The sequence below is a fragment of the Mytilus galloprovincialis genome, chromosome 1, assembly GCF_965363235.1.
Source record: "Mytilus galloprovincialis chromosome 1, xbMytGall1.hap1.1, whole genome shotgun sequence".
Classification (NCBI taxonomy): domain Eukaryota; kingdom Metazoa; phylum Mollusca; class Bivalvia; order Mytilida; family Mytilidae; genus Mytilus; species Mytilus galloprovincialis.
Window position 1 is genome coordinate 57,631,550 of NC_134838.1, and position 23,348 is coordinate 57,654,897.

At 32.7% G+C, this 23,348-nt stretch overlaps 1 protein-coding gene across 3 annotated transcripts in view; it reads left to right on the forward strand.

Annotated features, from left to right (window-relative positions):
- Positions 1–291: 291 nt before the first annotated feature.
- The window catches only part of LOC143079481 (inositol 1,4,5-trisphosphate-gated calcium channel ITPR1-like), a 283,048-nt gene continuing 259,991 nt past the window's right edge, over positions 292–23,348 (forward strand). For all 3 annotated transcript variants that reach the window (XM_076254840.1, XM_076254849.1, XM_076254857.1), the window contains exons 1-2: positions 292–372; positions 502–649. In XM_076254840.1, coding sequence (XP_076110955.1) covers positions 567–649 — 83 coding nt within the window. In that variant the 5' untranslated portion in view covers positions 292–372; positions 502–566. The remainder of the gene's footprint in view (positions 373–501; positions 650–23,348) is intronic.

Consider the following 23,348-nt stretch of genomic DNA (forward strand, 5'->3'; position numbering starts at 1 on the left):
ATTAATGTAATGTTAGATTTTTTTTAATTTTATTTTCTTTATTTTTTTTTCCTTTAAATTTTCATATTAATTAATAAATGTAGATATATTTTTTAATTTTTGGAAAAATATGTTAAGCACAGTTGCCACCTAATAGTATGTATTTTAAAGTACAAGTGAGTTGTTTACCAGAGTGAAATATAAATACACGCGAGATTTAAATAATTACAAGGGAGACAATCCAGTGTCAACAGCGACACCTACAGAATACAGAATACGTAGTACCGGGAACCAGGATAGATATTGTAGTTCTCAATTTGTAGTCTTGTCCAGATGTCGCTCCAAATTGCGGAAGTCTCTTCACCTGAAAAACAAATCAGTCAACATTAGAAGGTACATAATGTTTTATCCTCAGTGTTATTGTCATTATTCGTTTAGACTCTATCTGCTGAAATTGAAAAGTTTAACATAAGCATTTTTTTTATATTTCTTATTTCACTTTATGCACAATTTAATTTGCAGAATGTATTGATAGAAAGACCAAAATCGTGACCTGTTCTTTCTGATCGAGCAGACGATTTTTAAAAATGTCAGCTACCGTCCTACATTTTGGTGACATCGTTTCACTCTATGCGGAAGGCAATGTAAATGGATTTATTTCGACTCTTGGGTAAGTGCATCTTATATTGTATTTGGTAAACAAATCGGTATTATGAGGAAAGAGGATGAGTTTTGTCAAGTTTTGTGTACGGTGCAGTCCGGTGTATCCGTGCAACTAAGACGTATGATTTCACTTCATTCAACTGATAAAACCATTAATTGGATAATATTGTGTGAATACATTCATAGCATACTTTTATTTCATAAACCTATCAGTTTGTAGGGTTTCGCCCTCAAGATTTTGTGTAATGCATTTCCAAAATTGGGGAAACCCCTGTTCTCACCGTATATCATCAGTACAGCGGATATATATACAGGTACTAACCAAGCGGGCGTGATCGATTTCGACCTAACACGGTAACGAAAATCTTTGTTTTGTTCACATAATATCAATGTGTACCTCAATCAAAACATAATTGTTGTTTTAAGAAATGATTTGGTCGTAGATTGATGATTAGAGAGGTCTCATTTAATTTTCCCAAAACAAGAACGATTTCTAAAAACATGTGCAAATACTTGTCAAAGAAGTTGGCACTCGTCTCATCCTATATAATTCTATATTCATTGCAACTCTTTTTCTGATAGAAGGCCACTGTGCTTGTGAAATAAGTATACATGTAGTTGTATCAATAATTGGCATTGAAATCTGTCATGCATATGTTTTTTCGATATTTTATTCCGAAAAGAAGCGTCGTGTGCGGTGATTAGCTGACCACATAAGTCCTTCTGTACAGTGCATAGTTAAGTTGCTGAACACCGTACACTAAAACAAAATTTTCATACTCGTTTATCATTTTTTTATTACCCAAAACGTTTCAAGGAATGAGTAATCACAGGTAGGTTTATGATTGGTAACTATTACTTTTGCCCTGGATTAGCTTTCTTTCAGGTAAAACATGTAAATGTCTCGACAATTGTATGGAAATTGAAAGTTGGTTTTGACATTCACAACTATTTCATATTAACAAGTTAATTGTTCTTATTAGAATATAAAAGTTATTTTATAAATAGGAAAAAATCGATGCGAAAATTATTTTGGAGCAGGAATTTCAGATGTTGAGGAATGTACACTGAATACTGCTAAAACAAAACAAAGATTTTCGTTACTGTGTCAGTTCAAAATTGATCATACCTGCTTCAGTCAGGGGACTTACTGAAATAAGTGATTTTTAAATCACTTATTTGAGTAGCAAATTCAAGGTTTTATCACAAATTGGGATTTTGTAGTTTTTTCTAAATTTTAAACACATAGGTTTAGATAATATCTTTTAATTAGTAAAATTAAAAAAATATGAACTTTTTGCTTCTTTTAAGTAGCAAGGATTATGCCTTTGATGCTATCATTTAGCTGAAAATTCCATTTTAGTTGAAAAAATGCTATAATAATGGCTTTACATAATGAGCTGATACTTTCTTAAAAGATTTTTCACAGCATTGGGAGTATTTTTCCTGTGAAGTTCAAGGTTTCATCTTTCAGATTATGTAATAAAATTCTACTGTTCGCGATAAAAATTTCACTGTTCGGGGGTGTTGAAATTAGTATGGGTTATTAACAGAACGATACTTAAAGAAGTGATTTTTGGGAAGGAAATTGAGGTCTGATACGTAAACAAGTGATTTTTATGTCATTATCCTAGATTCAGTACAAGGTCATCACCTGAAATGACCTGGTCATCCTAGACAACACAGATGTTGGTTCTGATAAGTTTAGAAACATAATTAGTCCCTGGATCATTAGTATTCTATATTTAAAGCTACATTAAAATTAAATCACGTCTTCTAGTGATTTATTTGTACTACTTAAACAGGTGATTATAAAAGAAAGACAACTCTAACGTCCAACCTTTATGGAAATAATGTTACTTGAATCAGTGATTTAGAAAATCACTTGTTTAAGTAAGTCCCCTGACTGTTGGTTAGTACCTATTTCCGCTGTACGATGATACATGTACACGGTGGTTCTGAGAGTTCCTCCAATGTCCAGTGATTTTGTAAATGTCCAAAAATAGCTTTTTTAGCTCACCTGGCCCGAAGGGCCAAGTGAGCTTTTCCCATCACTTTGCGTCCGTTGTCGTCCGTTGTCCATTGTCGTTAACTTTTACAAAAATCTTCTCCTCTGAAACTACTGGGCCAAATTAAACCAAACTTGGCCACACTCATCATTGGGGTATCTAGTTAAAAAAATGTGTGGCGTGACCCCGCCAACCAACCAAGATGGCCGCCACAGCTAAAAATAGAACATAGGGGTAAAATGCAGTTTTTGGCTTATAACTCAAAAACCAAAGCATTTATTGCAAATCTGACAGGGGTAAAATTGTTTATCAGGTCAAGATCTATCTGCCCTCAAATTTTCAGATGAATCGGACAACCCGTTGTTGGGTTGCTGCCCCTGAACTGGTAATTTTAGGGAATTTTTGCTGTTTTTTGTTATTATCTTGAATATTATTATAGATAGAGATAAACTGTAAACAGCAATAATGTTCAGCAAAGTAAGATTTACAAATAAGTCAAGATGACCAAAATGGTCAGTTGACCCCTTTAGGAGTTATTGCCCTTTATAGTCAATTTTTAACCATTTTTCGTAAATCTTAGTAATCTTTTACAAAAATCTTCTCCTCTGAAACTACTGGGCCAAATTAAACCAAACTTGGCCACAATCATCATTGGGGTATCTAGTTTAAAAAATGTGTGGCGTGACCCAGCCAACCAACCAAGATGGCCGCCACAGCTAAAAATAGAACATAGGGGTAAAATTCAGTTTTTGGCTTATAACTCAAAAACCAAAGCATTAAGAGCAAATCTGACACGAAGTAAAATTGTTTATCAGGTCAAGATCTATCTGCCCTGAAATTTTCAGATGAATCAGACAACCTGTTGTTGGGTTGCTGCCCCTGAATTGAGAATTTTAAGGAAATTTTGCTGTTTTTGGTTATTATCTTGAATATTATTATAGATAGAGATAAACTGTAAACAACAATAATGTTCAACAAATTAAGATTTACAAATAAGTCTACATGACCGAAATGGTCAGCTGACCCCTTTAGGAGTTATTGCCCTTTATAGTCAATTTTTAACCATTTTTCGTAAATCTTAGTAATCTTTTATAAAAATCTTCTACTCTGAAACTACTTGACCAAATTAAACCAAACTTGGCCGCAATCATCATTGGGGTATCTAGTTTAAAAAATGTGTGGCATGACCCGGCCAACCAACCAAGATGGCCGCCACAGCTAAAAATAGAACATAGGGGTAAAATTCAGTTTTTGGCTTATAACTCAAAAACCAAAGCATTTAGAGCAAATCTGACAGGAAGTAAAATTGTTTATCAGGTCAAGATCTATCTGCCCTGAAATTTTCAGATGAATCGGACAACCCGTTGTTCGGTTGCTGCCTCTGAATTGGTAATTTTAAGGAAATTTTGCTGTTTTTTGTTATTATCTTGAATATTATTATATATAGAGATAAACTGTAACTAGAGGCTCTAAAGAGCCTGTGTCGCTCACCTTGGTCTATGTGCATATTAAACAAAGGACACAAATGGATTCATGACAAAATTGTATTTTGGTGATGGTGATGTGTTTGAAGTTCTTACTTTACTGAACGATTTTGCTTCTTACAATTATATCTATAATGAACTTTGCCCATTAGTAACAGAGAACTATATTTGGTAAAAATTTACATAAATTTACCAAATTAATGAAAATTGTTAAAAATTGACTATAAAGGGCAATAACTCCTTAAGGGGTCAATTGACCATTTAGGTCATTTGACTTATTTGTAGATCTTACTTTGCTGAACATTATTGCTGTTTACAGTTTATCGCTATCTATAATAGTATTCAAGATAACCAAAAACGGCAAAATTTCTGTAAAAATTACCAATTGGAGGGCAGCAACCCAACAACCAGTTGTCCAATTCATCTGAAAAATTCAGGGCAGATAGATATTGACTTGATTAACAATTTAACTTCTTGTCAGATTTGCTCTAGATGCTTTGGTTTCATAGTTATAAGCCAAAAACTGCATTTTACCCCTATGTTCTATTTTTAGCCGTGGCGGCCATCTTGGTTGAATGGCCAGGTCATCGGACACATTTTTCAAACTAGATACCCCAAAGATGATTGTGGCCTAGTAGTTTCCGTGGAGATTTTGTAAAAGATTACTTAGATTTATGAAAAATGGTTAAAGATTGACTATAAAGGGCAATAACTCCTAAAGGGGTCAACTGACCATTTTGGTCATGTTGACTTATTTGTAGATCTTACTTTGCTGAACATTATTGCTGTTTACAGTTTATCTCTATCTATAATAATATTCAAGATAATAACCAAAAACAGCAAAATTTCCTCAAAATTACCAATTCAGGGGCAGCAACCCAACAACCGATTGACCGATTCATCTGAAAATTTCAGGGCAGATAGATCTTGACCTGATAAACATTTTTATCCCATGTCAGATTTCCTCAAAATGCTTTGGTTTTTGAGTTATAAGCCAAAAACTGCATTTTACCCCTATGTTCTATTTTTAGCGGTGGCGACCATCTTGGTTGGTTGACCAGGTCACGCCACACATTTTTTAAACTAGATACCCCAAAGATGATTGTGGCCAAGTTTGGATTAATTTGGCCCAGTAGTTTCAGAGGAGAAGATTTTTGTAAAAGATTACTTTAATTTACGAAAAATGGTTAAAAATTGACTATAAAGGGCAATAACTCCTAAAGGGGTCAACTGACCATTTTGGTCATGTTGACTTATTTGTAGATCTTACTTTGTTGAACATTATTGCTGTTTACAGTTTATCTCTATCTATAATAATATTCAAGATAATAACCAAAAACAGCAAAATTTCCTCAAAATTACCAATTCAGGGGCAGCAACCCAACAACCGATTGACCGATTCATCTGAAAATTTCAGGGCAGATAGATCTTGACCTGATAAACATTTTTATCCCATGTCAGATTTCCTCAAAATGCTTTGGTTTTTGAGTTATAAGCCAAAAACTGCATTTTACCCCTTTGTTCTATTTTTAGCCGTGGCGGCCATCTTGGTTGGTTGACCAGGTCACGCCACACATTTTTTAAACTAGATACCCCAAAGATGATTGTGGCCAAGTTTGGATTAATTTGGCCCAGTAGTTTCAGAGGAGAAGATTTTTGTAAAAGATTACTTTAATTAACGAAAAATGGTTAAAAATTGACTATAAAGGGCAATAACTCCTAAACGGGTCAACTGACCATTTTGGTCATGTTGACTTATTTGTAGATCTTACTTTGCTGAACATTATTGCTGTTTACAATTTATCTCTATCTACAATAATATTCAAGATAATAACCAAAAACAGCAAAATTTCCTCAAAATTACCAATTCAGGGGCAGTAACCCAACAACCGATTGACCGATTCATCTGAAAATTTCAGGGCAGATAGATCTTGACCTGATAAACATTTTACCCCATGTCAGATTTGCTCTAAATGCTTTGGTTTTTGAGTTATAAGCCAAAAACTGCATTTTACCCCTATGTTCTATTTTTAGCCGTGGCGGCCATCTTGGTTGGTTGACCGGGTCACGCCACACATTTTTTAAACTAGATACCCCAATGATGATTGTGGCCAAGTTTGGTTTGATTTGGCCCAGTAGTTTCAGAGGAGAAGATTTTTGTAAAAGTTAACGACGACGGACGACGACGGACGACGACGGACGACGACGGACGACGACGGACGACGACGACGACGCCGGACGCCGGACGCCAAGTGATGAGAAAAGCTCACTTGGCCCTTCGGGCCAGGTGAGCTAAAAAAGCAATAAATGTCGGCAAAGTAAGATCTACAAATAAGTCAGCATGACCGAAATGGTCAGTTGACCCCTTTAGGAGTTATTGCCCTTTATAGTCAATTTTTAACCATTTTTCGTAAATCTTAGTTATCTTTTACAAAAATCTTCTCCTCTGAAACTACTGGGCCAAGTTCATTATAGATAGAGATAATTGTAAGCAGCAAGAATGTTCAGTAAAGTAAGATGTACAAACACATCACCATCACCAAAACACAATTTTGTCATGAATCCATCTGCGTCCTTTGTTTAATATTCACATAGACCAAGGTGAGCGAAACAGGCTCTTTAGAGCCTCTAGTTTTAATAGAGGAAAGATTTGCTGCTACGAAATGTAGCTTAATTCAAACAAAGCACACTGCTAAGGATGCAGAGCAAAAAATATTTCAATCTGATAAAAATTTGACTTAATTATAACAAATTTTATCGATCTGATACTGTATTTTTTTCAATGGACATTGGCCAAATATTGTAAATCACGGGATTGCAGTTATTATTTCAATCTGGAACTTATCAATTTTATTCTTTTTTATCCCTTCGGAATGCTAAAACAATAACAAGATCGATTTTATTTGTGTTACAGTGTTACATGTATAACGAAATCAGTTAAGGCGCGGTATCACCGGCCATGCAGACACCAGGGACTCCACTGTATACAAATATAATTATACCGATTTCTGCATAAATTATATTAGGCCACACCAATTTAATTTCTTGTTCTACGGATTTTTGGATTCCAAAATGTGGGGCGAGCGAGCGATTTGAAAATTTTAATAAAAAAATATTTAATTTGCAAATTTTTGAGGCGAAGCTTGAAAAGTAAAGGCGAGCGATTATAATTTTTTTTTGTAGACATTAAAAAGTAAATTTTGACAATATTAAAACTTGATTTATCACTTGTACATTGACATTTCTTTAATTTCTGATGTATTTTTTCCCTGTTCACCAAGAAATAGTTAAATCTGGTCTATGTGTGTGTGACTGACAATGAGACAATTCTCCATTCAAGTCATAATCAGTTTGGGGGCAACCCCTTAATGTTATATATCCTTTTTACATGTTTTATGAGGGATCAATATAAGTTATAATAAATTTGTTTGTATAAAAGAGCTCATATTTTCTCAAAGATATATATATCTATCTGGTATTAAATGGTCAAAACATGTCCAAGAATTTTGTAATATTCCTGGACTTTAACCATGTTAACACATTTACTTTAACAGTTTAATATTATTTAAAATAAGTGGACCCCTCTTTTAGAAAAAGTTGTTTAAAATATTATTATATGATGCAACTCTCCTCTTTTTGAGTACAAAATTCTAAGTTTTCAAAGGTTTTGTATAGAAGAACTATACAAATCCTTGGTATTTCTATTTTCTTTTCTACATCAATAAAATGACCTCTTATCTGAGGGAGGGGTGTGGCCTTACACATTAAAATACAAAATAGAGTATCATTTAAAAACAATCCATAACTTTGGAACCATGTAGAATACCAGTACAGTGGAGTCCTTGTAGTCCTATAACATATGACTTCACATTTTTATTCAATTTTTTACGTTTTTATACTGATGTTTTCATTTTTTATTTTTTTTTAATGCGAATTCCAGTGGCACAATGATAGTAAAAAAATATATCAGAACAGTAAATAGAAATAGTAAGTAATGCCCCTGAGGTCATATGTTATAGGACTAGAGTCCTTGGTGTCAGTGGTTCCGGTGATATCGTGCATTAGCATGATTAGCTTATTTTGGTTTATCAACACAGTAACACAAATAAAATCGTTCTTGTTATTGTTTATTTTTAGCCTTCCAAGGTAATAATATTAATAGTCATGATAGTTGTATGTAACTGCAATCCTGTGATTTACAATTGCAATATTTGGCCAATTTCCATTAAAAAAATTACATCATCAGATATTTAAGTCAAATTTAAATCAGATTGAACTAATTTTTGCTCTGCATCCTTTCCAGTGTGTTTGGTTCTAATTCAGCTATATTTCGTAGTATAAAATCTTTCCTTTATTCAAAATAAGCCATTTTTGAAAGGCATGCGCTACAGTTTGTATATCACAGAACATTGGAGGAACTCGCAGAACAGAGTTTTTCCTAATTTTGGACACACATTATACAAAATCTTGAGGGTGAAACAATACAAACAGAGGATTTTATGAAATAAAAGCATGTTATGAATGTGTCCACACAATATTATCAAATTATTGGTTTTATCAGTTTAATGAAGTGAAGTCATATAAGTCTTAGGTGCACGGATACACTGGACTGCACCTTACTAACACTTTTAGTATTTACCTGTATTTTGCCTTTGAATCATTTTTTTTTATGTCAAAGTTTACAGGAACTTGTACAATTTTACGTAATGGTGGACAAATTTTCATACAAGTTTAAAATTTATACGTCTATTATGGCATCTTGAAATACTATTTTATTTTTTTCTGTGTCGTCTTCATAAGACTTAATGCTGAAGCCGTTTTCACCATCTGGACTTTGATAAAGAAATTGGAGCTTTGAGAATCTATTTTGGCATGAAATTTTCATTGACGGCTAGAAATTTTGCATGGATACAAATTTAAGTTTAAATAATAATTAAACTATTCATATGATTTTATGTTATTTCTGGAGTAGTAAATCCATAGAACAAGAAATTAAATTCCTGTGGCCTTATAATCAATTACAATGTATTGACTAATATTCAAGAGGCTTGCATTCATGTCATAATCTGACAACGTCATACAAGTAAAGTGCTGTATACGAAACTGCATGTAGCAGTTATTACAACAACAGTTGCAGAGAAGTAAAACATTTTACCTCAGAAAAATGTCCGGAAAGGAAAATGACTAGACATATTTTGTATTTGGGCAATCAACATATTTTTATACGACCGCAAAAATTTTAATTTTTTGGTCGTATATTGCTATCACGTTGGCGTCGTCGTCGTCGTCGTCGTCGTCGTCGTCGTCGTCGTCCGAATACTTTTAGTTTTCGCACTCTAACTTTAGTAAAAGTGAATAGAAATCAATGAAATTTTAACACAAGGTATATGACCACAAAAGGAAGGTTGGGATTGATTTTGGAAGTTTTGGTCCCAACATTTTAGGAATTAGGGGCCAAAAAGGGCCCAAATAAGCATTTTCTTGGTTTTCGCACTATAACTTTAGTTTAAGTGAATAGAAATCTATGAAATTTTGACACAAGGTTTATGACCACAAAAGGAAGGTTGGGATTGATTTTGGGAGTTTTGGTTCCAACAGTTTAGGAAATAAGGGCCAAAAAAGGGCCCAAATAAGCATTATTCTTGGTTTTCGCACAATAACTTTAGTATAAGTAAATAGAAATCAATGAAATTTTAACACAGGGTTTATGACCACAAAAGGAAGGTTGGGATTGATTTTTGAAGTTGAGGTCACAACAGTTTATGAATAAGGGGCCAAAAAGGGGCCCAAATAAGCATTATTTTTGGGATTTTTTTTTGATTTTGGGAGTTTTGGTCCTAACAGTTTAGGAATAAGGGTCCCAAAGGTTCCAAAATTGAACTTTGTGTGATTTCTTCAAAAATTGAATTATTGGGGTTTTTTGATATGCCGAATCTAACTATGTATGTAGATTCTTAATTTTTGGTCCCGTTTTCAAATTGGTCTACATTAAGGTCCAAAGGGTCCAAAATTAAACTTAGTTTGATTTTAACAAAAATTGAATCCTTGGGGTTCTTTGATATGCTGAATTTAAAAATGTACTTAGATTTTTAATTATTGGCCTAGTTTTCAAGTTGGTCCAAATTGGGGTCCAAAATTAAACTTTGTTTGATTTCATCAAAACTTGAATAAATGGGTTCTTTGATATGCCAAATCTAACTATGTATGTAGATTCTTAATTTTTGGTCCAGTTTTCAAATTGGTCTAAATTAAGGTCCAAAGGGTCCAAAATTAAACTAAGTTTGATTTTAACAAAAATTAAATTCTTGGGCTTATTTGATATGCTTTATCTAAATATATACTTTGATTTTTGATTATGGGCCCAGTTTTCAAGTTGGTCCAAATCAGGATTCCATATCAAGTATTGTGCAATAGCAAGAAATTTTCAATTGCACAGTATTGCACAATAGCAAGAAATATCTAATTGCACAATATTGTGCAATAGCAATTAATTTTCAATTGGAGTTATCTTTCTTTGTATAGAATAGGAGTTGATAATATATGTTGGAAATTTGCCAGACATGACTATGATGTCATTTTCTATTTTTATTTGCCAATAACTTTATGTAAATAACTTCATTGGAAATTTGCCAATATAAAATGTTGCTGATGAAGCTTTTTTTCCTTATCTTATCTAAAATGTTTTTAGATAATGTATGTTGGACATTTGCCAGATATGACTATGATGTCATTTTCTATTTTTATTTGCCAATAACTTTATGTAAATAACTTCATTGGAAATTTGCCAATATAAAATAATGCTGATGAAGTTTTTTTTATTGTTTTATACAATAAACAATGTATATTCACTTTTACTACCAACCAATCTTTACCATTCAGTGATAACAAGCACTTTATTTTACATTTTAATATTTTATGATGTATTTAAAAGAGTAGTTATTGTTGCAAACTCCATTAGAAATTTGAATTGATATCAGTTTTGGAAAAAGGGAAACGGGGATGTGAAAAGAAAGGGGGAGGGAGGGTTAAATTTTTCTCATTTCAGATTTCATAAATAAAAAGAAAATTTCTTCAAACATTTTTTTGAGAGGATTAATATTCAACAGCATAGTGAATTGCTCAAAGGCAAAAAAAAACTTTTAAGTTCATTAGACCACATTCGTTCTGTGTCAGAAACCTATGCTGTGTCATGATCAACTATTTAATTTTAGATTTAAAAAGTTTGAAGAAGAAATCTTTAATTGATTTGTAAAATCTTGACATTTGTTTTGTGTAAAAAAAACCCATGTAATGTCAAAAATTTGATTACAATCCAAATTCAGAGCTGTATCACGCTTGAATGTTTTGTCCATACTTGCCCCAACTGTTCAGGGTTCGACCTCTGCGGTCGTATAAAGCTGCGCCCTGCGGAGCACCTGGTTGAATATGTCTGACAGTCATATTTCTTTGCATATAATTAGATGAAAATTGCTAGATGTAAATTAAAGTGTGTTTTACAAGCACATGGTTAAGGCAAATAGGGTGATTTTTTTTTAATCACATGAATGTTAAAAATAATATAAAATGGCAACCAAATGAACATAATTTTGTAGGAATGTCCATTTCATGCTTGGGCAAGTCAGATAATGTCAGGTACATGTAAACTGATATTGTTCAAGGCAAATACATGTACAACTGTTTTGGAAGCCTTAAATTTAAAACATGAGTATACAAAAATATATGCAGGCTTCCAGATTAACATTCAATACAAAGAGCCTTTGTGACAGAGGCCAAAGTGGTAGAGAATTCCAAGAAGACAACCAGATATGGAAATTAATCTGGAAATAGTAAAAATGATAACTAAAAACATCTCAATTTGTTTTCAATAAAACTGAACAGTCGGGAGGGTTTCAATAAGACATAGTAAAAAGCCTGTACAATGAACCTGTACCTAGTCAGGAATATGACAGTCAGTGTTCTCCCTAGATATTTCATTTAGCATCCTGGTAAACAGGGGAAATTGAAATATCATCTTGTTTCTAATAAATTATAGCATCACATCCTTAACATAATCTATAAGAAAACCAATTCAGATAGCATCACATTTAAGATTATAGCATCACATTACCATGATGCTACCCGTACGAAAATTTCAACAGGAGTTCAACTGGACTTCAGCTGGACTTGAGACGTATTCCAGTCTGACTTTGAAAAGTCCAGTCTGACTTGAGCCGTACACGTACTTTTTCTTATACTTCGGTTATTTGCCAGCCGGTATTTTCTTAAAAGTCCAACCGCACTTTTTGTAATTCTGACAAGAAAATAAACACGGCTGGACTTTTGAGGGAAATTATTCTTTCTGTAGAATGATCAGCAGGATTTTTGTCTTAGAAAACTTTACAGTCATTTATGAGCAGGAATTAAGACTTAGAAAATTTTCATCAGCCAAATCTGCCCTTACAGAAATAAAAAGTTTGTCACTAGGATTCTGTTCTTTGAAAGTATAACAATTTCTTTCAAAATGGAAAAGAGTTATAAATGAAAATTTGCAAGTTATAATAATGATATCATATTTTTTTACAATATACTTTAAGATTAAACTATCAGATGTGATCTTTTCCCCTAAAATTTTCAATTCCATTATAAAATATTTAAAATAGACTGTAAATGGAAAATTGAAATTTAACATAGTTGATATAATTTTGATTGAATTATATCCCAGTTAATATGTTTTCAACAATTATTTAACATTTTTACTTTTTCATGAAATAAAACCCCTAGCAAAATTACATCTATTAATAGGTTAAATTTATACATTTTCTAGTATATTTATATTTAATTAGATGAATGCATAAAATAAATAATTATCATCATTCTTTAAATTAATATCAAGTAGAAACTTGAGCCATAACAGTGATTTAATAGCAGTATTATAGTCTTGTAGAGAGTGCCATCTGTTTTCAATTAACCTCAGTCTGGACAGGTCACAGGAAGTAGCATCTACACAGAGGTTGATCATGGGGCCATTTGAAGGATAACACATTTCTAAATACATATATCTGCAATAACTATCACTTTTATTAAACATTTCAAAATTGAACAAATTAATAATTGATTTTCTTTTTTTTAATATATCACATATTCAAAATTAAGACATATGCAAGAAGTCATAAGAAGAAATTTTTTCACAGCTCCTCAAACAACCTCATGTAATTGCAATACAACAAAATTTGAATTTGGAATAAACAGGAAGATCTGTCTTCTTACTTAAACAAAATGAGAAATTTACATTGGATGTAAAGCAAATGTTTGTTCTTTTCACATTATATTAGAGAAGATGGATCCTTCTGACTGGAATGCATCAATTTCAATTTAGGAAGATTGCTGTTTGCATGTATTTTGGATTGCATATTCTGGTAAGTACAATCTGATATGCTCTTTTTTCTTCAACATATTAATGAAATGATTACAACATTATAAATATATAGCTTAATTTTTATTTTTGAAGTCAGAGTAAAAAGAATTAAAAAAAACTACATTAAATACTTAATTATGCAAAATATTTCATTTTGAGTGATTTTCAAAGCTTTACTTTATTTTATGCACTTTAAATTTATTTAGTCTTAATATATTGATCATGATAATTATAACCACACACTTTTAGGAGTAAGCATTTAGCTTCACAATTCCCTGTTTCTTGATTTTGCCAGCAAGACAGTAGAAAAAAGAAAAAGAAATAAGCAGTACGTATATGCATAATGCCATCTGTTTTTTTTTTTATTTTCAGATTATAACAAGGGATGCATATCAAATCAGAAGAATTAATCCACCATCTGAAGAAAAACTAAGCAGTAGTAATCAAGAGGGAGGGTTCTGCGGGGGTGGACCCCCCCCCCCCCCTAATTTTTTGTGGATCAACCCCTGCTGAGATCATCTTTAAAGGTCAAACAGAACTTTTTGAAGTCCAGCTGAACTTTTATGAGTTCAGCTGGACTTCTTAAAGTTCAGCCGGACTTTGTAAAGTCCAGCTGAACTTTATAGAGGCCATTTTTTTGCCAGAAATGCCGGCTGGATTTTTTCAGACGTACTTTTATGAAAGTCCAGCTGGACTTTCTGAACCGGACTCCTGCTAATTTAAATATTTCGAGCCGGTTTACGGCTACTTTCGCTGAAAGTCCAGCCGGGTTATCCATTATAAGACATTCAAAGAAAAGTCCAAATGATTATTATAAGTACGGTTCTCAGTACGGCTACTGTCCAGCTGGAGTACGTGTCATGTTTTTCGTACGGGTAAAAGGCCCTGGGGGAGAACACTGGACAGTTGTTATACATTTGTTTGATGTGTATGAGCTTTTGATTTTGCCATTTGATTATGGACTTTCCATTTTGGAATTTTCCTTGGAGTTTGGTATTTTTGTTAATGTTTATACTTTACTTTTTAAGAAGATTTTGGTATTTTTGTCAGTGTTAACTGTTTATATTTTACTTTTAAAGAGGGTTTTGGGGAGGGTCTCTGTCATCATCACTGTGTTCATAATTTTGATATAATTTTTCTCTAATAAAGCACCCAATATTGTCTCTTCTTCATTTCTTTTGCCATGTTTTCTTTTTTTTATCTCTATTTTTAAGCATGTACAATCATGAGTATGTATGGCTTACATGAATATGAAATAGGAAATTATTATGAGATCAGAACATTGACCAATACATTCATTAAAGGGGCACTAGCTACATGTATAAGAAAAACAAATCTAATATATGTTTTTTTTTTATTGTTCTATCATTTAATGATTGTCATTATCGTGAAAATGGGGATTTTTGTCATATCTGGTCCGCTTCCAATCCGTTGTTAACACAAAAATGTGCAATGGCGGCCGTAGAAAAATTTACCGTCGAAAATGAGTCCGAGAATAAACATTGTTTGACAAGAGATTGTGAATGAATAAGACGCTTTTAATGCATTAAATGGATTAAACATAAATTTAAGCCAATTATGATAACTTTTTAAAGACGTATTAAACTTATTTTAGCTCTAAACCAAAATTCTCGCTCTCGTATTACCGGAAGAGAAAGAAAGTAATTTTTGGAGAGATGCACAAATAAACGACCTTTTTAAAAAAAAAAAAAAAAAAAAATAGTTTCAATCTTTGAAGTTTCGGAATACAAAACTTAGATTTCGAATTGTTTTGTGATTGCATTTTTCCATGTCGAAATTGGTTATTACAGACACGTGGTATTAGTCGTGTCTCAAGTGTCAGCTTGGGATATTCGCATCCAAACAGTTATCACCTTGAGGGCAATTAACACCTTTAGCTATTTAATCTATTAATTGCCTTTAGTGTCGGACTTAAAGGGATTACAATTAAAGGTGATATAATTTTTATGATCATAATCGATAATAGATGAAAGTTCAAAATTGAGGACAAGTAAAATAGCATCTTCAAAATAATTATACCGTTGCGGGAATAATTATAGCGTCGCGGGAATTATTATAGCATCACGGTGAAAAAATATAGCGTCGCGGTACCGCGACGCTAAAACGGCCTGGGGAGAACACTGCATTAATGAAAGTGAAATAGTGAAATAAAAATTGCATTTAGCTGCCTGTTTTGTTCAATTTTTGTCAAAATAAGCCTAGAAATAATGCTGATGAATTATTCAATTGCAAGTTAATAATTCTACCTCATTTAATCCTTTTTCATATTAACTTCAATTTATCCCCTAAGCTATATCTAAAAGATGGGTTATGATGAATTCTGTGTTTCCAGGTAAACCGTTTGATTCACTGATTGACTGATTCAATCCACAAAAATTCATTATACATGTACATGTAAAAGGATTATTAACATTTTGTTAACCCTTAATATGAATTGAAATAGACCTTATGGTCGAAGTACATTTGTAGTTACTACTGTAAACACTATAATATATAGCTAGCCAGTCAACACTGAGGTTGTGAGTTTGAACCCCGTGCATGCCTGTACACTTGACTCCAATCTTAATTGACTAGGAGTGTCAGTTTTCCTATTGAGTTCTGTGGTTTTCTCTGGGCACTCCCGTCTCTGGCTTCCCCCCACCAATAAAAACTGGCCGCCAAGAAATAGCATAAATGTGATGCTTAAAAGTGGCGTTAAAACACCAAAAGTCAATCAATCAATCATTTGGTTTCAGGGTTTATATAAGTCAGTTAAACCATTTGATGTGTTTTCAGATTCATCACGCAACAACTTCTTGTTTAACATGTTTAATGAACACTTACAAAGTACATGTACATGTATCATTTTACACATAATAGCCAAGTTGAGAATTTTCGTCAAATTTTTCTTAGGAACTATAATACAGGGATTTCTGAAATTTTGTTTCAGGGTTTATAGGAGTCAACTATACTGTGTGATGCGTTTTCAGATTCATCACTCAACAACTTCCTGTTAACTGAAATATTTCGGCTGGGGTATCATCAGTGAGCAGTAGCTCACAGATTTACTTGTTGTTCATGTTGAAAATCAAATAAATAATAAATAATGCATTTATTATTATTTTGAAATGTAACAGAATGAAATACAGATGGGCATTTTTACAGAACACAAATATAAATAATTATTATTAATTGGTCAAGTCTGGACAATATGATCATTTTAGAAGCCCTTGAGTGAGAACAATATTGTGACAGTCAGTTCAGCATTGTCTTAACATCCATGATATCATACCATAGGTCACATATTAATCGGGAGTATTGAAATGAAATCTTAGTCCAATGAAATAGATTATAAAAGGAGGAAGGTTAGAATCTCAAAAGGACCCTGAATGAAACCTTGCCACATCTGTCATATAATTATCTTTAGCCATATCTTCATGTTTTTATTTGTTCTTTGGAGAATAACATATGTTATATAATTGCAGGTTTTGTCAGTTGTGATGTTATAGCATTTAAATGTAACAACATGCATATACAAACAAAAAGCAAAAATCGTTAAATTTCCAAACATAAAGTAAACAGACACATTTGTTATAAAGATTCGTTGTCGTAATTACATACACAAATTTTTCACTGAGGTTCAAAGCTGTTATTTTAAGCACTTGTTCATCTATTTGCTGTATAAGTTGACAAAAATGTGATGGTTACATGCTGGAAAGGATGTTAGGATCTAGGCCTGAAAAGGGTGTTAATTATAACATGTATAAGTGAGCAAATACCAGGAGGACAATATTTGTGAAATTAAAAAAACAAAGATCATGAATATTGGACACTAAGAAAAAGAATAACACAAATAACTTCATACAATAATCATTTTTATTTCCATTTAACTACATTTTTCCACTTCTCCACCTTTTTCTCATTTATTACTTGGAAAACTTACTCTTATGGCCATACAGTGACCTATACATGTAGCTGTTAATTTCTGTGTCATTTGGTCTCTTGTGGAGGCCTGATTCATAATCAATCATTCCACATCTTCTTTTTTATATCTTACATGTACAAACCTCAGGGGTTGAAGTCATAAAACTTTGCTCAGTGCTCGGAACACAAAAATCATGCTCGAAACATGAAATCCATCATTTTGATTGGTCGGTTTTGGAGTATGAGTACAAAAAACTGATTCGAAAGTTTTATGACCGCAAGTCCTGGTTCTGCTTCCTACTAAAGACAACAATCTGACTAATAAGGTTCTGAATTGTTATTTTTGCTGAAAATCATCTGTAATTGGCGTTGATTTTGGAGATTTTTCAGTTTTCTGATCATTATTCTTAATGCCCATTTGAGTATGAAAATGTGGTCTATCTACAAATGTATCTATTTATTCAGATTATTATAGTAAATAAAAGGCAAATAAAAAGTCTGAAAACAATCATGTTGAATTTAATGCAGTTTTGGCTCTCCTGCACCAAAAGACAAGTGGCATCATCTGTGTCCCTATTGGACACATTTCCCATTTATTTTTGTATGAATTAAACCAGATTTTTCTCAATAATGCAAAAAAAAATCACATTTTGGTCTTAAATGACAAAAGCGAAATTATAAATGCACGTAATTATTTCTGAATTTATAGTATATGGAACCACTTATGACAAGTCAATGATATATACTCTGCAGTTTTGTAAGCATTGGTGTTTTTATACAACCACCAATTTTTTTTTCTTTTTCGTATGGTATGATGTCGTCGTCTGTGTCATCCGAAGACACATTTGGTGTCCGAACAATAACTTAAGTTTAAGTGAATCAATCTCCATGAAATTTAATAGGAAGGTTCAATACCACAAACGGAAGGATGGGATTGATTTTGGGGATGATGGTCCCAACTGTTTTGGAATTAGGGGCCAAAAAGGGGCCCAAAACAAGTATTTTTCTACTTTCAGGAAATCATCATGTGTATAAGTATTTCAATTGCTCTGAAATTGTACCAAAATGTTTTATACCACCGGTAGAAGGTTTGGATTGATTTTGAGGGTTATGGTCCCAACAGTTTAGTAATTTGGGGCAAAAAAGGGGCCCAAATAAGCATTTTTATAGTTTCCAGTCAATAACTTGTCTTGACAATAACTTTTGTGAATGGATCTCTATGAAATTTAATAAGAAGGTTCAAAACCACAAAAGGAAGGTTGGGATTGATTTCGGGGATGATGGTCCCAACTGTTTTGGAATTCAGGGCTCAAAACAAGCATTTTTCTACTTTCAGGATATCAACTTGTGTATAAGTAAATATGTCAATTGCTCTGAAATTGTACCACAATGTTTTATACAACAGGTAGAAGGTTTGGATTGATTTTTGGGGTTATGGTCCCAACAGAGTAGGAATTTGGGGCCAAAAAAGGGACCCAAATAATCATTTTTGTAGTTTCCAGTCAATAACTTTTGTTTAAGTGTATAAACCTTTCTGAAATTATACCACAAGTTTCCATACTACAAAGAGATGGTTATGGGGGTTATGGCTCAAATCAGTTAGCAATTAGGGGCAAAAAAGGGGGAAACAAGGGGTTTTCTGGTTAAAGGACAATTTAGACAATTTAAAAGCAGTGTAAGGGAGGTAAGCCAATTCCATTTAAAGAATACTGTTATATTTATGTTTGATCACCTCTCTTACACTGCTTGAAAATTATGTATTAAGAAATGATGATTGTCTCGAGATGATTAGCTGTAAATTTATATTTAGACATGTTAGAAGATAATTAATTAATATTAATTTTAACCATGACTGTATGTCATTTTATACTTTGAAATTTAATGATGTATTAAAATGATTAGATACTTTTGCAAACTCTTTGAGGGGATTTATATTCAACAACATAGTGTATTGCTCAACAGCAAAAACAATTTTTAGGTTCATTAGACCACATTCATTCTGTGTCAGAAACTTATGCTGTGTCAACTATTTAATCACAATCCAAATTCAGAGCTGTACCAAGCTTTACATTTTTTCACAGATTTCTTGTTTTTCATCCATACTTGCCCAAACTGTTGACTCTGCAGTCGTATAAACCTGCACCCTGCGGAGCATCTGGTTCATATTTATGAAAGTTATTTTGCTTTGCACCTTAAATCATAGTCCATTGACTTTCAATGAATTGCACCGTTTTACATGTTTCATAACGTTAAAAAAAAATTAACAGTACTAATATGCTGGTTGAGATGTGCATTTCTATGATAAATGCCTCCTCAGTGGAACTCAAGATTTTTTTTTTTATAAAATCCAATGCTGATAAAAAAATAAATAGCTTTCAAACAAGAAAGGACAAAAAATTATAGCCTAAGTCTGAGGAATTGGAGCCTTTTATGCAGGAGATATATTTCTTAATATAAAATATGTCACAAATTTGGTAACTATAAATATTGCCATTTTAACTTTTGCATTCTACTATCATTACATAAAGGTGAGACATATCTCTGTGTCAACAGTTAATTGTATATTATCTGCTTCCTCCAATTTATTACTGAATCATGGGAGAGTTCAGCTTTTATACATTATTGATATTAATAATATGATGGAAACATTTTCTATTGGTGGAATTGAATTGAATCAATATTTTCATTCAACATTGTCAACATAATAAAGTACTGAATAGCTGATAATTTGGAGAGGCATTATCTTATCAGTGTGGGAACTGAGGGAGTGGCTGAGTCCGACATTTGCAAAATAACAAGTTGCTTGATGAAAACTTTGATGAACTCTTAATTATGTTACTATATAACGTTTCTGCATCAAGTTTTGGTAGATAAAACATTCTTCATTCAATAAAATAATAAGAAAGATATATGCATCCAAACGCTTTCTTTAGAATGGTGGAGTTCCATGTAAAACGATCAAAACTGTCACACAACAGTGATCAAAAATGTCAAATTAACATAGAAAAATCAATGGTTGCTACCAGAATTTTCACATTTACCTTTTCTAATATATAGTCTTACCTGTCTAAAAGTTTCAAAGCCATTGTCCCTGTAGAAATCCAAATATATTCATTTTCTCCATGTAGGATATTTTAATTGACTACAATCGCTTGTAAGTTTACTGTACAATCACTCCGAGCCTCCCTGTACAATCACTTGGAGCTTTTTGTAAAATCGCTTGGCCAACTAGACTACCCCGAAAGGATGGAATTCACTTTACCTTATGATGACTTCACGGTCCAGGTAGCAAGCAATTTTAGCGACCTTTACCTACACACTCATTGCATTTTGCTGTAATAGTTTCTAGTTGCATATGACTAATTATAACTCTCAAGTACATAATGCTTACTACTATCTTTTCTGCCACATTCATGATCAGTTTATGTTTTCAATGATACATAGAACTGTCATATAAATATTTATTAAAACTACTTCAATCCGATGCAACATATGTCTGGCATGATTTTTCTTTCCTTTTTCTGTTACGATTTAATAACAGTTAGTTATTTGGTATTGTTATTAATTTTATTTTTAAACCTAAGTTACACACTCAAAAGTGTTACTGATGTTTGAAGCTTTTATCTTAATGGATGCAGTCTGCAATAGCTGATCCAGTATGCGGGGAGAGGGAGTTTTGGTGGTTGAAACACAATTTTTTTTCGATTTTGTTTTATTTTGTGGACGTTTCAGGGTGTTCCGTGGTTTGGATCCCTCTTTTTCAGAAAGGCTGGATCCGCACCTGATCTAATATCGTCAATGGTAGTATTAAATGATGATCTGATCATTCAACTGATTTTTGTCGAGGCCTTTGACAGCCTTTGACTTTAGTATTTAAAAAAGAGAGACATAGTGAACCGTAACATTCTGTCGGTGTCGTCCTTGGCGGCGGTGTTGTCCACAAATGTTAAAGTTTTTGAAATTTTGATAACTTTCTTAAACTATCCTGGATTTCTACCAAACATTGCCAGAAGCTTGTTTATGATCATTAGATAGTATCCAGAAGTGAACTTTGTAAAAATAAATTCTATTTTTTCCGTATTTTACTTATAAATGGACTTAGTTTTTCTGCCAGGAAACATTACATTCACTCTGTGGTTAAAGTTTTTAAAATTTGAATAACTTTCTAATACTATCCTGGATGTCTCCCATACTTGGACAGAAGCTTGTTTATGATCATTAGATAGTATCAAGAAAAAAATTTTGTACAAATAAAATTCCATTTTTTCCATATTTTACTTATAAATGGACCCTGAAACATTACATTCAATCTGTGGTTAAAGTTTTTAAAATTAATAACTTTCTTAAACTATCCTGGAATTGTACCAAATTTGACCAGAAGCTTGTTTATGCTCATAAGATCTAGAAGGAATTTTGTTAAAATTTTGTACTTGTGTATCTCTAATTTACTTATAAATGGACTTAGTTTTTCTTCCAGTTAACATTACATACAGTCTGCAATTAAAGTTTTTAAAACATTTATTAGATTCATAAAGTATCCTGGATTTTTACCAAACTTGGACAGCAGCTTCTTACAATCAAAAGATATATATATATATATATATAGTATGGAGAGGAATATTTTTATTAATTTTTTTCCTCATTTTTTTTGAGCCAGCGATTAACAGCAGAAGTAAAATGTAGGCGAGACACTGGGTTTCAGGAACCCTTACAAATTTTTTATATTTTGGTCTTGTGCTGTACTAGCTAGATATAGTTTTAGGGAGAAATGAGCGCACACAGACACTTTTAACCCCACCAAATGCTTTATGTACCTGTTCCAAGTCAAGAGCCCTTAGTTCATTGGCTGTCATTGGTTCATGTCTGTTATATATGTTTTTCGTAATTGTTTTATTATGAACTAGGCCGTCAGGTTTCGAAATGTCTTGATTCTTATTTTTCATGTCGGGACCTTTTATAGCCAACGCCAACTATCATTGCTTAAATCCATTTATTTTTTGAACTTTGACAATCATCATGATCATATCACATCTCCTTCTTCTTATATTGAAGATATAAATGTTATTTTCACTAAAAAAACAAATGTTTCAATTGTTCGTTGGATGCTATAGTTAGGAAAATTGAAGAGTTCCTGGAGCGTGACACTGATAAAAAAAATCATGTTGAAGGATTTTGTGCTTTCTCTGTCTTTCAGATAACAAGTCTTCTCCCATCCTTGATAAAATTTGATTTAACGGGAGCTTTTTCTACCAGTAGCTATAGCTTGTAATAAGCAGACATCGCATTTGAAATTATACAAAATCTTCTTATTTAAATATCATGTTTATTGACCTATACATGTCTTTTCTTGGATCCGTGGTTTAAGCTACCACCATTCCACATTTGAATTCCCTAATCAAGTTACTGTATCCCAATCCTGTGATGAAAAATTCTTTGTTGCATTGTTCAAATATGTATTTATTATTTTTTTAAATGGCTGGTAAATAATATATTAAGTAAAATTCAAAATATACTTATTACCTTTCCAGAGCATCTAGTCACCTTTTCAGTATTTATAAATATTTATTTTGTACAAGGATTTTTTTCATTTTCATTTAGATTAGTGATTTCTTAACATTTTTGTACTGTCCTTCCCTTTTTAGCTCACCTGGCCCGAAGGGCCGAGTGAACTTTTCTCATCACTTGGCGTCCGGCGTCGTCCGTCGTCTGTCGTCCGTCGTCTGTCGTCCGTCGTCCGTCATCCTGCGTCCATCGTCGTTAACTTTTACAAAAATCTTCTCCTCTGAAACTGCTGGGCCAAATTTAACCAAACATGGCCAAAATCATTATTAGGGTATCTAGTTTAAAAATTGTGTCCGATGACCCAGCCAACCAACCAAGATGGCCGCCATGGCT